The sequence below is a fragment of the Falco peregrinus genome, chromosome 6 (assembly GCF_023634155.1).
Source record: "Falco peregrinus isolate bFalPer1 chromosome 6, bFalPer1.pri, whole genome shotgun sequence".
NCBI lineage: Eukaryota > Metazoa > Chordata > Aves > Falconiformes > Falconidae > Falco > Falco peregrinus.
This window is the reverse complement of record NC_073726.1, coordinates 89,356,258-89,371,967: the sequence shown is the minus strand read 5'-3', so window position 1 is coordinate 89,371,967 and position 15,710 is coordinate 89,356,258. Positions and strand designations below refer to the sequence as shown.

General features: G+C 48.6%; 1 protein-coding gene across 2 annotated transcripts in view; it reads left to right on the top strand.

Moving 5' to 3' along the window:
- The first annotated feature begins 3,785 nt into the window (after window positions 1-3,785).
- IGSF11 (immunoglobulin superfamily member 11) overlaps window positions 3,786-15,710 on the top strand; it is a 107,628-nt gene continuing 95,703 nt past the window's right edge. Inside the window, exon 1 of one of the 2 annotated variants that reach the window (XM_055809194.1) lies at window positions 3,786-4,027. In XM_055809194.1, coding sequence (XP_055665169.1) covers window positions 3,955-4,027 — 73 coding nt within the window. In that variant the 5' untranslated portion in view covers window positions 3,786-3,954. The remainder of the gene's footprint in view (window positions 4,028-15,710) is intronic. The other variant, XM_055809195.1, reaches the window with a different exon arrangement.

Genomic DNA, 15,710 nt, shown 5'->3' with positions numbered 1-15,710 from the left:
CTTCTGGTTAGTGACATCTGTTTTGTATACACAGGTGTTGAGCAAAACAAATCTAGGGTTTTGTTTAAACTTTTTTTATTGAAAAGGTACAGAGATAGTTAATTGGGTGTATCTCTGAAGGTCTGTCATATTTCTTCTCGGGTAGGATTAAAACAGTTCAATCTGCAGACTCTATTTTCTCTGTCAAAAGGAGATAACCAATTCCACAGACTGAAGTTATTAATGATCAACTGAGTGAATTTTATCCATCTCTTTATATCTTGGAAGGACACTTCACTGAAGCTGATTTTGATCAATTTGTAAGCAATGTCACCTTCAATAAATTCCCATCTGACAATAGATAACCCAGTAACAAGCTGGGAGACAGCAAAGGTGATGTAAGACTTGGCGCCTATTGCAGCTTTTGAACCCAACTGCGTCCCCACTGGTGTTTTTTTAGAGCCATGTTAAGGAAAAAGGAGAAGGAAAAAAAAAATAAAAAGAAAGAAAGCATTATCCCAGAAAAAAGCCACCTTTTCAAATTTGATTCAGAAAGATGTTTTTCCCTGAGACATGAGAACTGCATTACTTATCATAATTCTTTCAAAAGAAAAAAGCAGGTGGGAGTGGTTTCTTTCTGTCCTTGCCCAGCCTAGTGTGTAAAGCCTTGGCAAATACCTTGGCCATTCAGTTTAAGGATCCCATGTCCGTTCTTGTGAGCGATGTAACACAACTGAGTCCTGCAGTGGTCGCCTGCCAGCATTTGATGCTTGGGATGTTGCAAGCGATTCTCTTCTATCCACAACGTGCTATTCCATCAGTGACAAGGAAGAGGTGTAGACACTCACTGGTGGGAAAATAGACTGCTGGAGGAGCAAATATATGCCTGCTCCTAGCTCTAGCATCCAACCGGCTGGAGTGTGCTGTACTCACTGAATCAAAGGTTGGCATAAGCCTAATATTTTGGGGAAGGCTCAAGGGCAGCTCAAGTAGAAATTCAGAGTTCCAGGAACAATATCTCCTCGTCCACGTCCTTTCTGTACAATCTGAGAGCTATTTTTGGAAGTGGTGGTAAGGCGGAGAGGGAGCCAGGGTGAGAGGACTGACTGGTGCATCTGAAGATTATTATTCCCTGTGGCTGCTCCATCCTTCTGGAGCGTGGCCACAGACTGTTCTTTGCAATTGCTGCAAGAAGCAGCTAAAGTCACTTGCTGTGTCACTGTGGTTTGCAGGTAAGACATAGTATCTGCTGTGGTGACCAGATCCTAAAGGCGATTAAAATGCTCCCTGCTTCTGCCAGCTTGGGTCAGAAAGGAATCTTTTGGGTCTGTTTTGGGGAGGAATGCTTTCTCTGACCAGCAGGCTCTCGATTCACGGTACACTCACTGCGCTCTTTAGGAAGCACTTAATTCAGCCACTGTACAGGGCAAAATGATCTTCGCTGTTTACCTACCAGCTGATGCACAGCAGGATGCAAGGAACAGTCCAAGGCGAGCTGGGATGGCATTTGCAAAATGCAGTGTGTCCTTATACTAAAAATCACGCTTATTTCCATTAGGTCAAAAGAGCTTCCAAGTCTTGGCAGAGCAGGAAAGCAGTGCGGCAGTCCTAGGGAGAATATGCAATTTTTCTTGTTTTTACTTGATTTGTCTTTCCGTCTTTTCATCCCTGGAAGTTACCTGAAGGAGTAAGGGTAGTGGCAGACCACTGTGCCCAACATGCTGTATGCTCTTTGCCCTTGACTTTGGTGAAAGAGGTCATGTTTGGCAAGAAACATTCATGGGCTTTCATTGTGGTTAGGAGCGTGGACATCCCCATTGCATTCCTCCGGGTAGTCACTGTACGTACCCACAAGGACGGGAGCTTCCTGGAGGTGCTTCTGATCAATAAGAACACCACATTCCTCTGTCCTTTTTCTAGATGAAAAACTTCAGTCCCCATATTGCTGGAGAATGAGGGAAACAGCTGGGCTATGACTCTCCCTTCAGTGCTTTTCTGAAGTGTTATGCTTCAGCTGCTTGAGCCTTTGCCAAGAGCTGGCTCCTTAATGGAGCAGAACTGTTTCTTAGCCTGCCTGCCCATGGCAGGGCTGGAGTGGAGGGGGTTTTGCAAGAGTGCTGGGCCTGTAAGGCTGTCCACATTGTCAGGTTTGATGCCTGAGGATATGCAGCAGGCACCTGACAGACCTGGAAAGAGGCTGTGGCTACACCGCTTGACAGAGCCTTCTCACCCCATTGTACCACCAGTCACTAAATGAAACCCCAGCCCACACAGGAGTCAGCAGGAGTTTCACCACCAGATAAGGGCAGATCAACCATTGCTTCTCATAAATCGAGGTTTCTTTCCAGAACCAAGAAAATCAGTAAACCTGGACTGCTGGGGTGACATTTTTACCTAGCCCTCTGGTAGAAGGGTGCGAAAGCTTGATGCTGGGCAAGGCAGAGCTTAGCCTAGGCTGGTCAGATGGGACCTAGTTTCCCACTTACTGTTTCCGCAGGCACCAGCTTACCTTTCTCATGTTGCTTTAAGTGATTTCTGTCCTGCTTTCCGCTACCCCAGATGCTTTTCTTGTCATCTTCACTCCCAGGTGCAGCTCTCCGCTTCTCAGCAGGAATGCAGCCACATAAAGGGTCAGTGCAGCTTCAGAGGCAACCCAGGGGGCAGAAACCTGAGAGGTGCTGAGCCACGGGGCAGGCTGGGCCTGGGGATGCTCCCAGGGCCTCTGGCTGGGAAGGAGGTAGCCAGAAGCTTCACAAGGTGGATTGGCTGCCTGCAGGCCAGGCTTTGGCGGGGAGGAAACTGTGTAGGGGAATGGAGCAATCGTACATTTGCAGAATTGTTAGAGGATTTTCCTAGCCACACTGCTTATGTTCACAGAGCAAAACTAACATGGTCAGACTTGGACAGGGAGCTGACCATGTGCAACGAGTTGGCCTGTGCGAGCTCTCTGCTCTGATCCTTTCATCAATCACCACCCTAAATTTGTAAAGGGCTCCTTTCCTCCCTCGGCACCCTTTATGCGCACGCTTGATGCCTAGTGCGCGGGGTTTTGATGGATTGGGTTTTCTGTGTAGCCTTAAGGACTGCAATTACTCAAGCTCATGACACAACTTGTTGGCAATTTTTGTGTTACATAGTACTGCGGGACCCAACTCCACGAGCTGCCTTACTCCCTTCAGAGGTGGCTTGGTCCGATTTCTAGGGATACTGAGCACTTGTGTCTCCTGCCCCAGCTCCACGAGCTGCCTTTACTCCTTGCAGAGGTGGCTTGGTCTGATTTTTAGGGGTATTGAACACTCGTGTCTCCCAGGCTTTTGAAGAGCAGCATTAGGGTGGCTCATACCTTTGAACAGCATTTACACCGTGTGCTGCAGCGGTGCCTGGTCCCATGCAGCACATCCCAAATAATTTGCTGTGTGCTGCCGCTTTTTTCTTCCGTGCAGCAGTAGCCCTGGAGAGAAGAACCCCCCACGCTGCCGCGATGATCCGGAGATGCGGGGGGGGGGGGGGGGGGGGGGGGGGAGGGGGCGATCTCCCACCCGTGCTGGACCACGACTCGTCACCCGGGCCCGTGCAGCATCCCTACGGGTGCAGCGGGTTGGCGGGGAAAGGGGGTGGGGGTGGTGTGGGGGGGCACCCCCCGTTCTCGCGGGGAGGGAGGGGGGGTGGGCTGTGCCGCCGGTTGCCGGGACGGGACGCACGGTGCGGTGCGGGGGGGGGGGGGGGTGCCAGCCGCAGCCCGGCGGGTTGCGGGGGCGGCTCGGGGCCGCCAGGCTGCGCTCTCGGGCCGGCGGCCGCACCCGCCGCCCTCCCCGGGCTCCCGGGGCTTGGGGCACGGCGGAGCCTCGCCGCGAGCGGGCGGTCCCGGGACGGCGCCGGTCCCACCATCATCATCATCATCACCAGCGGCACCTGCGGCTGCGGGGGGAAGGAAGGGCTCGGTGGCCCGAGCTAAGCCCCTCGCCCCGGCCCGGCATGACGCGGCGGCGCCCCGGAGGAGGCGGGAGGTGGGTGCCGGTAGCCCTGGCCGCTCTCCTGGCCCTGCGAGGTGAGTGCCGCACGGGTGGAGCGGGGACCGGTCCCCACGGACGGGGCATCGGCGTGGGGACGGTAGCGGGGATGGGGCGGGGGCCCGCCCCATCCCCGCTACCGTCCCCACGCCGATGCCCCGTCCACCGAGCCGGTGGGGAAGTTTTCGTTGCGGTCCCACCGGGGATGCTCGGAAATGCGGCGGCAGGCGAGTGCTTTTGCAGGCAGGCGTGGGGAAGGAGCGCTGCTCCGCTCGGCTCCTCTTGCTGCCTCCCCTGCACCATCCCCCTTACTATTATTATAAATATATATATATATTTATTTATTTGTTTTTCTTATGGTGCTGTCAAACTCGCTTTAAACCGGGCTTCACGTTTGGCTTGGCTGTCTGGGCCTAGCCCCTTGCTAAGCTCACCTGGGTGGAAAACTCTGGGCTATTCTTTAGGCCCTGAGGTAGCAGGGAACTTTCTGCAGAGATGCTGACAGGCTGCTCGGAGCCCTCCGTGTCCCCCTGGCCTCTTCCTCCCAGCCTCACAGCAGGCTCCTTCAGCTCTAAGTGCCTTTCCCTGGGGATATGGAGAGAGCCAAACCTCTCCATCACCTCCTGCCCCCAAAAGCCCTTCTGAAATAAGGTGTGTAGCCTGGCCCTCTCTGCGGAGAGGGAACAAACTGCATGTGACAGATGCTACTCACATCACTTTAGTGCATTGCTGGGGAGCACCAGGAGGTGCTGCGATAAGGGCAACAGAGGAAACTACAAAGTACGAGATGTTCAGACTCATCTGTTGATCAGGGGCTAATTACTTCTTTTAAGTAATGCCAAACTTCAGAGCAGGCCTGCTCAGCTGTGTTTTACTGAGGTCTACAAGGTAATTTTCTGAAGGTCTGCTCGCTTATGCAGAGGTCCACTAAGCAGCTCTGTGGAGGGTCTGCTCTGCAGTGAGCAGGGCACAGCTCTGCTGAGCCAGCTGGGCACTGCTGCGGACCACCTTCACTACTGGGAAGCTGGGAAACCTGCTGGGAGTGATCCCCGAGGGAGTGGGAGGACAGTAAGAAATGACGGGATCTCCCACAAGAATACCTGAGATGTCTCAGCAAGGTCTGGATGAAACTTCCTCGCAGTCTGGATCTGGGATGGAGTCAGCTGCTTGGGTGGCTGTGCCTGGCTCTCGCTGTCCTGCCAGACGCAGCAGGCCATTCCCTGCGCCTCAGGACCCACTGAGAAACGAGTCTTGCGATGGACAGGATGAACTTTTCACAAACACTTCAGCCCCAAAAGCACCCTGAGTCCTCCTCTCAGAAAACATTTGGGAGCCTGAGTCGCATGCATTAACTGGAGATTGCACCTGCTGACTTCAGAGGGATGAATTATGGAAAAGAAAAAGAAGTTTATTAGCATTTAATTGAAAGAATTAATCTCAGCTGTTTCACACTTCATGCTGTTTGTTTACTTTTTGTAGTTTTCCTGGTTTGGAAATGAGTTCAATAATTTTCAGGTTCTCGATGCCATAATTTTTTGTCTGCAGGCATTGCAAAGGTGTAACTGCCTAGAAAGTTACTGTGCCTACTGCAGTTAGAGGCATGTAAGTGATGAAGTGTTTCTGTTGATGTGATATCTCTGTGAAAACACATAACAGTAATCAGATCTAAGGTTAAAATTAAAGGGGCATTTAATTATCTCTTTAGGCAAAAAGATTGACTCCATATTTTCTTTTCTTTTTTCAGTTGAGGGCATGTGGGGACGATGACAGTGGAGACAACTAGGCACAGAAACACACCTTTCCATGAAATATTTATCTGCTTTTTCTTGAACTTTCCTTTAAGGTTTAAAGATCACCTGTCTCTCAGGCCTGTTTTTGTTTTTGTTTTCTTTTTGCCTTAGGAAGAGTCTTTAGAAGGCGGTGGTAGATGAAAATAGCTGTGGCACATGGTTACTTCTGTGTTACACAGCATGGCCATGTTTTTGGTGGTTCTTGAATTTGAGAAGAAAACCCTGATAAAGTAAGGAACAGACATACCCTCATGAAAGCTGAAATAAAATCAGGAGAGTTTTTTCCTAAACAACATTTGCAGAGGATCACTAAATGTATTTCTGCTCTGGGTTGCCAAGTCTGGTTAGGAAGAGTGATTTTTTTTTTCTTCCTTTTTGAGGCTTTAGGTTTGGTTTAGAGGATAGATGAGAAAAATGATGGGGTCGTATGCAAAGTGATACTTAAATGAAAGGTGAAAGGTTTAAAAATGAAAGGATCAGAAACTGTAAGAGTGTATAATCAGAATAAATACTTAATGCTGAACAAATGAAAAGTGGTGGGGAGTAAATGTCCCTGGAGGTCATTCCATCATTCTCACACTTTATGCCTATGATAAAATACAGTCAGACTTCGTAGTGAGATGTCAATCAAATATTATAGTCACTTTTTCTTATGTTATTTTGAAATCTGTAGAATAGCAATGATTCTTTTTAACTGGAGCTAGATGACCGCTTTCTCTGGGCCTGTAATACCCATGTTTAATGCTGCTGGGGTGGGGGCATCATCTGTGTTTTCCCTCAAAAGTATTATAAACATAATAACTTTTGAGGAAATAATATTTTTCAGGCTCCCTAGAGAAGTTTAGGGAAGGATAGGAGGGAATTCTGTTTAGAGCTTTGAAACCAAACCTGTGATTGCAAACCAATCCTGCTACATAGCCAGAAATAGCATACTGCAAATTGTCAAATGTGTTAGAAATCGCACGTTGGGTATAGCTAAACTGCGGAACCAACTTCTTTTTTTTTTTTTTTTTTTTTTTTTAAACTGGATGGTGTTTGGATCCTGTGACATAGTATCGCAACAAGTGAGATGCTGGTGTGTTACAGTCTGTCGCTGCTGGATCTTGCGAGATCAGGGGAGGGGAGGTGTGTGTGCGTGCCTGGCAGTACTGCATCAATGCAACAGCAGGTCTGCAACTTTTCACACAACTTTTCTGGTCCTCACCCTCCTGCCAGTCTGAGGTTATCGCAGCTGCAACCGAGTGTTTAAGTTGTGGCCTTGCAGCATCCTCGTGCTAGCCCACCTAGCCCACCTGTCCTTCCCAGCCCTGCACCAGCTCTGCAGCCCTAGCAGGAAAGGACTGTGGCTGTCTCTTGCTCTTCCATGATTATGCATTAATTTATTTTTTGGAACAGATTGCCATTTGTGTCAAGCTGTGTGGTTTTGTGACGTGTAGATCATTTTGCTTGTGACCTGACCTTGGTCCCCGTGGTAGGCATGGATGCGTTAATCACTTTTTGCGTCTCTGAAGTGGGTGTGCTTCCCTTATTTTGGAAATGAATTCTTTATCTCTGTTTCTTCAGTGTTCCCCAAACCCCAATTTTTTTGTGTAAGATTCCCTTCTCTAAGGGATCTCAGAGTGCCTCGAGAACAGCTATATTTAGCTGCTCAGTAGTAATATGGATATACCAAGTATGGTATAAACAACTCATTAAGAAACTTCAAAATCATTTTTCCTGCCTTTGCTGGGGAGATATGTTTTTATTATTATACCAATAGTACAGATGGAGAAAACGAGGCTCAGAGAGGTTTCGTGACCTGCTGAAGGTCAGCAGATGCTGGTAGTAGCCTTGAGTGTCTTGGTCCAAACTGTAACCTCAAGAGAATGCTTAACTTTATGCAGCAGGTTAAGCAATCCTGTAATGGTACTCTTTAGAGATGTTCACTACTAAACTGTGGTGAGTCATCTATATTTAGCAGGATGCTACTATCATTGTGCTTTTTAAGTAAAGTGCTTTTAACACAGTTTATTCTAAGGAGAAGTGCATGCACTGAAAATCTGTTCTTTGTAGTTTTCTCCTTGTGGAGCATTAATGCTGTCTTCCCTTTTGTAAATGTTCAGAGAGAAATTTAGCTCCTGGTTGTTTAACAGACAGTAGTGTAACAAAGACAGTTCCCTGGTTAATACTACCTTGTGTTTGCACAGTCATTTACGAGCATTAACTAATTGAGAGTCTCCAAACTTACTTTGTGAGGGCAGTCAGTTTGATTTATAGCGTGGAAAGCTGAAGTGTACAGAGGTGAAATGCTTTGCTTGCTGTCAGGTAGAGCATCTGCCCAGCCTCTCCTTTAGAGAAGCCACCGTTACAGGGCTCCTAGTCATATGCCACCCCACTTTTCTCTCACAAACATTTCATGTCTTACGCACCAGGGAGAAAGCACATTATTAATTATGCACGGTGAACTGTTGTGAGGGGTTTTTTTCCTTACATGCTTACATCTCTTTGGTTTTGGAGGTCGCTTGTGTCCATTCTGGCTTCTGCCTTTTTTGTTTATTGCTTGAGCTGGGCTGAGGACAAATGCTCTGTTTCATCAGGATTGAGGAATTTGGCTTCATTCTGAGTGGAAATAGAAGTGAAATGCTTTGATGGTTTTAAAAGGAAATTTTTGAGAGAAATTCCATCTTAGGACAACCAATACTTTGTTTCTTTGTGTTATTATAATGCAAGAAAATACCCTAAGCAAAAAGATATTTTCATGTGAAAAGTCAAAACTTTTCATCCCAAAGGTGCTTAAGTTGGATGCTCCTGTATTTCTGACAATTTTACCCTCTTTTTCTTTTGAAACACAGTTATGATCTTACAAAACATCCTGCATTTGATAGGGTTTGTTTTAGTGGATGTATCTACAGTGAAAGCCTTAGTGCTTGCTATTTTCTATTTCTACAGGACGTTTAAGAACAACAGTGATAAAAACCAACTTGCAGCAATTGGTGGTATCTGCGCACAGTCTCTATCTATTATTTTTGCCATCCTGACACATGTATGCAAACACCCTGTACACGTACGTGGCATTGTCTGTGTCCTTGAACGCTGTTTGCACCAACAGAACCAGATACGGCATGCGAACTAAGACAAGTTGCTATTTAAGAAATACAGCCCCTTTGTTAATCTGTGTTTTCCCTTCTGGAGCAGTCACTGGAGAAGTCAGAACAGGACTAGCAGATCGAGCTCTAGCTCTTATTGCTCGTGCATGTGCAGAGCCACAGCTCTCCTCCTGGCCGCACAGCAGTCCTTATGCATTTGCATATCTGCATTAAGTTAATTTGAAGTGTAATTTTGGTATTAGATTGATCAGATTGCTTACTTGAGGATAAAAACTCGTGCGTTTTTTCCTCACATCCTCACGAGTCAGCCTAGTGATGAGAACAGGAGCTAGATTGTGTTTCACAAGCATCAGCAGGAGAAAGCCGATGTCTGAACTCCACTTGGTTACGTCTGGGCTTCAGTTTTACTCAAAGTGCTGAAGGCAGGGCTGTCATTTTGGTGGGGGACATGACACACTGTTTACAACGTGTGTTGCATTTCTGCAGTGGCCAGTCTAAGCAGCGCTGGCTCAGGTCAGGCTGCTGGTCTGCAGTGGTGTGGCCAGCACTGGATGGCTTCAACGGGGGGTGCCAACCCCCCAACCCCCCCCCAGCGAGCAATTGGTACCAAATGTGAGTCTGGTGCCATGTCAGTGCTACAGGTTGCCCTAGGATGAGGTAGGTGTATGTATTGTTCTGGACTTCAAAGCCTCCTCAATCCAATTTTCTCATGATTTCTCTTAATGTCCACATTCCACTTCCTTGCTGTAAAATGAACTAAGTCGTACATACTCCTCCTACCAACGCGCAGCAACTAAAATGTCCATTTTGCCCCCTTTCCCCAGGGAAGCCCCCTCTGCGTGCAAAGCAGCAGGTGCAGAACTTCCCCCCTTGCCAGGAGCGGGGTTGAGCTGGGGTAACCGAGCCCCCTTTTGCAGCCTCTTCCGTTATTGGGGGGGCTTGGTGTGAGCCCCGCTGGGCACCCAGACCTCCGCCTCCCAGCCGGCTCGGGCTGCAGGGGGGATGTCCAGGCACAGCTCATCCCCTGCCTGGCGTATTAACGGCATCTGCCAGGAGCAAGGGGGTTGGTATACCCTCTCTGCGTGCCCACTGGGGAGATTACTTCCTAATCCTCATTAATTAGAAGTTGGCTAATGCCTGGAAGCATGAGGGTGTAGTGCTGCTATGCTTTTTTTCTTTCCCTTTTATTATTATTTTTTTTTCATTCTACCTGACATCTCTGTGGATGTTCCCAGTATCCTTACACATGCACAGGCCTCTGATTTCTTCTGAGGTCTTGACTTTACGATAACACGGGCTAATCATTCCTAGCAATTAATTATGGTCTCTGTTTAGAATAAGCAGAAAATGTAAAAGCAGAAATGGAAAGGAAAATCATACTAGTTTCCTTATGTCCGGTCACGTTTCCCACTCTTCAGTTGTATCGAAAAACCTTTTGTCTTTCTCTTAAAAAACCAAACCAGAAACATAGAGACACCTGTTTCACTTCTCCATAGCCATTTGATAATTTCTTCCTACCTAACTCCTCTCCAAATTACATTGTCCCAGCTTTAACTGTGCTTGACCAGTAAGCGTTACAGACTGGTGAATAATGAAACCTTTCTGTGCCTTCTGTATTCTCAGGTGTGCCAGCCAGGAGTAACCACAGCCATTCTAGCTGAGGGTGCACTGTCAGTGTTCACAGTGGCATTTTAATACTTCCAGCATCCTTTTCAGCCTCTGCCTTTAAACATCCTAACAGCTTGCTTGCTTTTTTGACCACCGTTGTACGTTGAACAGATGTTTTCATTGAGCCGTTCACAGTGATACCAAGATATTTTCCTCAAGTGATTGCATTTGAATTAGAGCCCCATGGTATACAAGTGGTTCAGATTATTCTCTCAAGTTCTTATTACTGTACGTTTGGTAATGTTGAATTTCATCTTGCACTGTGCTGCCCACTTGCCGAGCTTTGTCAGATCCCTTGGAAGTCTCTCTCAATCTTCTTTTGTCTCAGCCAGTCCAAATCACTTTGCCAGCTCCCTGTCTCTCTTCCAGATATTAAGGAATAGATTAAACCACCCCAGAGCTGGTATGAAACCTGGGGGTAATCCCTTGTAATCGCAGCCAGAGCAAGAGCAGGGGGAGAGGGACACCCGCGCCTCCAAGCCTGGGCACCAAGTGGTGGGGCAGCAGCTCTGGACTCAGCCTGAACCCGAGTGGCATGAACCCCAGGGGGGGGAGGCAAGGGGGGAGGTTTCCCACCCCGAGCAAGCAGGGGACAGGGCTGGCACCAAACTGGCATCCTACCCAGGACGGTTTAGCAGGTGCACTTTGAAGTGACTGAAAATTCATCACTTAATCCTGTCGTTTTCCTTCCAAAATCTGAGTGGATTGAAGGGCCACAGTTCCTCTGAGCAGAGGTTGAGCTGGTTTGTCTCCTGATGCGTGCTTGTAGGGGCTTAGGAAATTTGACCAGTTTAACCGATCCCTGCTGCAGCTTCCAGGTTAGCCTGTACCCTCCCTTCAGGAAAGCATGGCTACCTTCGAGCACCACCTGACTTAGCCAGAGCTTGCTTGTCTTTGCCAGCAAGCGCAGCCACTTGAGAAATGTCATTCTCCTGCTGCTTGGCACTTCTGGACTTGTCTTTTGAACATACTGAAATGATTGGGTTTTGACTTTTGCAATTTGGCCTTCAATTTTGTTCGCAGCCTTCCTAGCTACCATCTGTATGAAGCAACTGCTTAGACTGATTTCTTTTGTTTGACCATACAAAGTACTTTCTTGCTTCTCAGGAGTTTTTTGTTCAGGGGCACCAAGTACCTTTTCAGTGACCATGCTGAGATTGCTTCAACGCACCACCATACAGAGTATAACAACTTTAATTCCCCTGACTTTGGAGTTAGGCTGTTTTGACTACTTTTGCTTGCAATTGTCTCTACCATTTAAGAGGCACGGTGCAAAGTTCTGGTGCTGTTTTTCTCACAAGGAAGTTGAATTTCATTATGTAGCGGTCAGCGTTACTTTGTGACTCAGGTTGCTCTTTGCATCAGTTGCAGTGTTTTAGCTTCTGAGTGCCCTGGGACTGGCTGTTCCAAGCCCTACCTACGCTCTTGAAGATGCTGCACATTTGTAACCTGCGGCGACACTTAGCTAATTCCTGCACGTGTTGCTGAAGTCACTACTTTTTGCTGTTTTCTTTGACTTTGTTGTTCCTTTGCTTTCACTCCACGCTGCGCAGTAGGTATTCCATTCCTGATCAGACGGCCATTGGTAAATCCAGGTTGCTGCTATTAGTGAGATCTGATTTTTCAGTTAATTTTTCTCCCTTTTCAATCTCGGCTGTCTAGATGGGATCTGTGTGTGACTCGTCTTGCAGTCTGATGCCTCTGCCTTTTTGCTCACACTGGATTTCCAGGCAGGGCATTAGTCTGTGATGAGTTCCCATGGACTATGAGATATGTTGGATGCTTCAGCTGTTGGTTAGCATGGCTATTTCATCCCTTTCCTGCACTATATAAAATGGTTATTGCATCATATTGTAGGAAATGGTTCACTGCAGGCTTCAGCATCAAACCTGAAGTGCTCCTTGGAGCCTTTTGCTCCAGCTTCACACTGCCTGCTCCGACTTGTGTTCCCGTGTCGCCTATCAGCCTCAGCTGCACCCTGCGAGAATTTCGGTTTTGCAGTGATATCTAAGAAAATACAGTCCTGCTTCTTGGTTGAAAGGTCCCTGGGTGCTCTTGCAGGGAAAGCTCTGGGTCCCCCTGGCACCTGGGCATCGCTCCCTCTGCCACCTCTCACTGCCTGTGCCAGGGAGGGAGCACTGAAGCTCCTTGAGACCCTGGGGGGGTGGGGGGCAGACTCTGTTGTTTTGCTGAAGCCCTGTGAGAGAGGGAAGGTCCTGGAGGGCTTCTGCAGGTTGATGCTGGGCTCGTGTGGCCGCTGGGCTGTTTCCATAGCTGACCGTGTGCTTGAACTTTGCTGTCTGATGGGGTTTGATGTCTGAATGCCTCCGTTGGTTGTGGAGCTGCTAGGCTGCAAGCCTGCTTTGGCTTTCTGGCTGTGTGTTGGGAGCTAGTGGCTCGGAGAGGTTGAGAGGACCTTGGCTGCTTGGCAGAGGGACAGAATAGCCTCAGTCTGTCTGCAGAATGGTCATGTCTTTGGCTTGTCAAGGGCAGCCCTTCCTTTTGCCCCTGAAACAGCTGGTGTGCCCTGGGCCCCTGTTCCGGGGCTCATCTGCACTCACCGCCTGCACTCAGCACCTCCCTCTCCTGCGCTGAAAATGCCTTGGACGCAGAGCATAGCCTTGTGTTTCTCAGCTGCATGGAGTTGCAGCAAGGCTGCGTTTTGCTTATTCTTTGGGGAATGATCCATTTTAGTTCTTCAGCAGCTTTTTTTTGCATATTCTCATCGGTTCTTGCTGCTCTCGTCCCTCTTCCCACTGGCTGATTTTTTTTTTTCCTTTTTTTTTGGTAAAACTGCATTTTGGCTGCCACACTGACAACAGTTGTCTGTTTATCCACAGAATGAATAGGTACAATGCGGGCAGGCTTCCTCCACCCACCCTGGCCCCCCTCCTCCAGCCTTCTTGCACCCCCCACCCCCCACCCCGTCCCCTCATCACCCTCCCTGGGAGCTCCAGCCCTGAGCCAGAGGGCTGGAGGGGAGCGCTGCAGGTAAAGGAGGGGGGGGGCACTGAAGCATCCCACTGCCACCGGCTTGTGTTGCATCCTAATTGCAAATAGCCTTTCCGGCATCAGCAGTTTGTGGGAATAATTGACAGGAGGTGCCGGCGAGGTGCTGAGTCAGAGCAAGGTGTGCTTGCCAAGTCACTGCAGCAGAAGGAGCCCGCTCGCCTTGCGTGGAGGGAAGCCAATGGACGGTGGGTTTCCCAGCTGCCTTTTGGGCCTCTTTCTTTCCTTCTGAGGCTGCAATTCATCAGCAGTGATGCTATGCATGTAAGGGAGAAACCAGGTGCTGCAGGGTGGGGGGAGTTCTTTTTTTTTTTTTTTTTTTTTTTTTTTAAAGACTGTGAGCAGTGGGGATTAGGAGATGTGGGTTCCGTTCCCACCTGCTGCCACTGGGTCTCTGTGCTGCCATTTCCATGCTCTGAGCAGGCAGAAGGGCTAGAAAACACATGTTGGGTGTCAGGGACAAGTGAGTGGCTCTAGTGACAGATTATTGTCCCTTGGTTGGGGAAAAGGAGCACATGACACCACAGCCAGGCAAGGGAGATAGCTTAGCAAGTCAAAAAAGCTGCAAAATAAAATGACTTAAAAGGTGTTTTGTCTTGTCCTTCCTGAGGGTTGCTTCTGCTGCAGTGTCCTACCATTTGTTTAGGGGGTTGAAATGAGTTGTTTGACATGCAGGGAGATGAGTCCTTGTCCTATATGCATCTAAAACCTGATGGACCTCCAGGTCAGCCTTGTGAGAACTTTGCCATTTACTCCTGGCCTTCCTGGGTGTGGCTAGCATCAGTGTTTGTACCACAGCTGAATCTGCCCCAGAGATCTGCATCCTTTCCTTGCACCAGGGTGACTGCATCAGTCTTTGTCTTTCTCCGCCTCTCTAGCACAAGACACCATTTTCCTGCTTTGGACAGAAGTCAGTAATCATTTGCACAGTGATCTAAATATATGTGTGTCTGATGTGTGCTGCATTTTTAGGAAGGGTATATTATTTTTGCTTTGAGTAACCACTGTATAGAAGGAGGTAGGGAGCACAAAGAAGGAGGCCCACATACTTTTTAGAACCTTTCATATCTATGCTGCGCACCACCCCACCCACGTTTTTATGCTAATCTTTGTATAATCTTTCTCTTCACTGACTTAGGTAACAGCCACGTTCTCTAGATCATCATGCAGCTGATGGGAAAACTGAGGCGCAGCGATGGGAAGTGCCTTGCTCACAGTCATGCAGGATTCCCGTGGCCAAGATGGGGCTAGAGCCTGCATCTCCAGATTGCCAGCCCGTGCCTCCTCCATGGGAGTGTGCTGCCTGCCCACTGATTTAGTCAGTGGCCTGCTGAATCCTTTCCCTCCTGAGTTTTCATGGCAGTGGCTCCTGGATGGTTATTGATTTTTGAGTCTTTAAAGAAAATCTGCAGTGACTAAATTGAATGTGGTTCTTCTCTCCTCCTTGCCTGGGCCACCTCCACAATGAAAGCCATGAACGGCACCCCCGGAGAGGTGGCCCTGGGGGCACAGGGCAGGGCATCGCGCGCGTGCGCGTGTGTGTGTGTGTGTGTGTGTGTGATGTCTGTCCTTCTTGTCTCCAGCTTGCTGCCTGCTCACGTACTGGGTGCAGGCTGTGACGCTGGTGGCAACCTTCAACCATCTGTGGCTTGAGGATGTGTTGGAGAAAGCCTTGCCCCGCCGGGTTCTGCTGCGAGGTCAGCCAGGGCTAGCTTAGTGCTCAGGCTCGGCTTGAGGGGCCCGCAACAGTCCACTGCATGGCTGCCCTGCCTTCGGTTTGTGTTCAGTTCCCCACATCTGTAAATCAAGGGTCTAGAGAGAAGCAGTGAAAAAAGATGTAGCAACAAAAATGCAAGGTGATTTCATAGTTGCTTCAAGTGTGGGTTTTGCCATGGATGGTGGAAATGTGCGAGCCAGGGCAGTGCTACAGAGAAGAGTGGATCTGGTCCTCCTGCGTTTTGAAGAATTGTCTTCATTGCTCAAGGGAACCTTAGCCTCCATCTGGCTGAGTGCTGCCCTTCCTCCCTGTCCCCTCTACCCTTGCTGCAGCTTCACTCTGGAAATAATAATAAAAAAATAATAGAGCATTGTCTGTTACAATTGGGATTTTATGAGGTACCTATGGGAATTAAACACTCAGTTCCCTCAGGCTTCCTTTAAACAGCCTA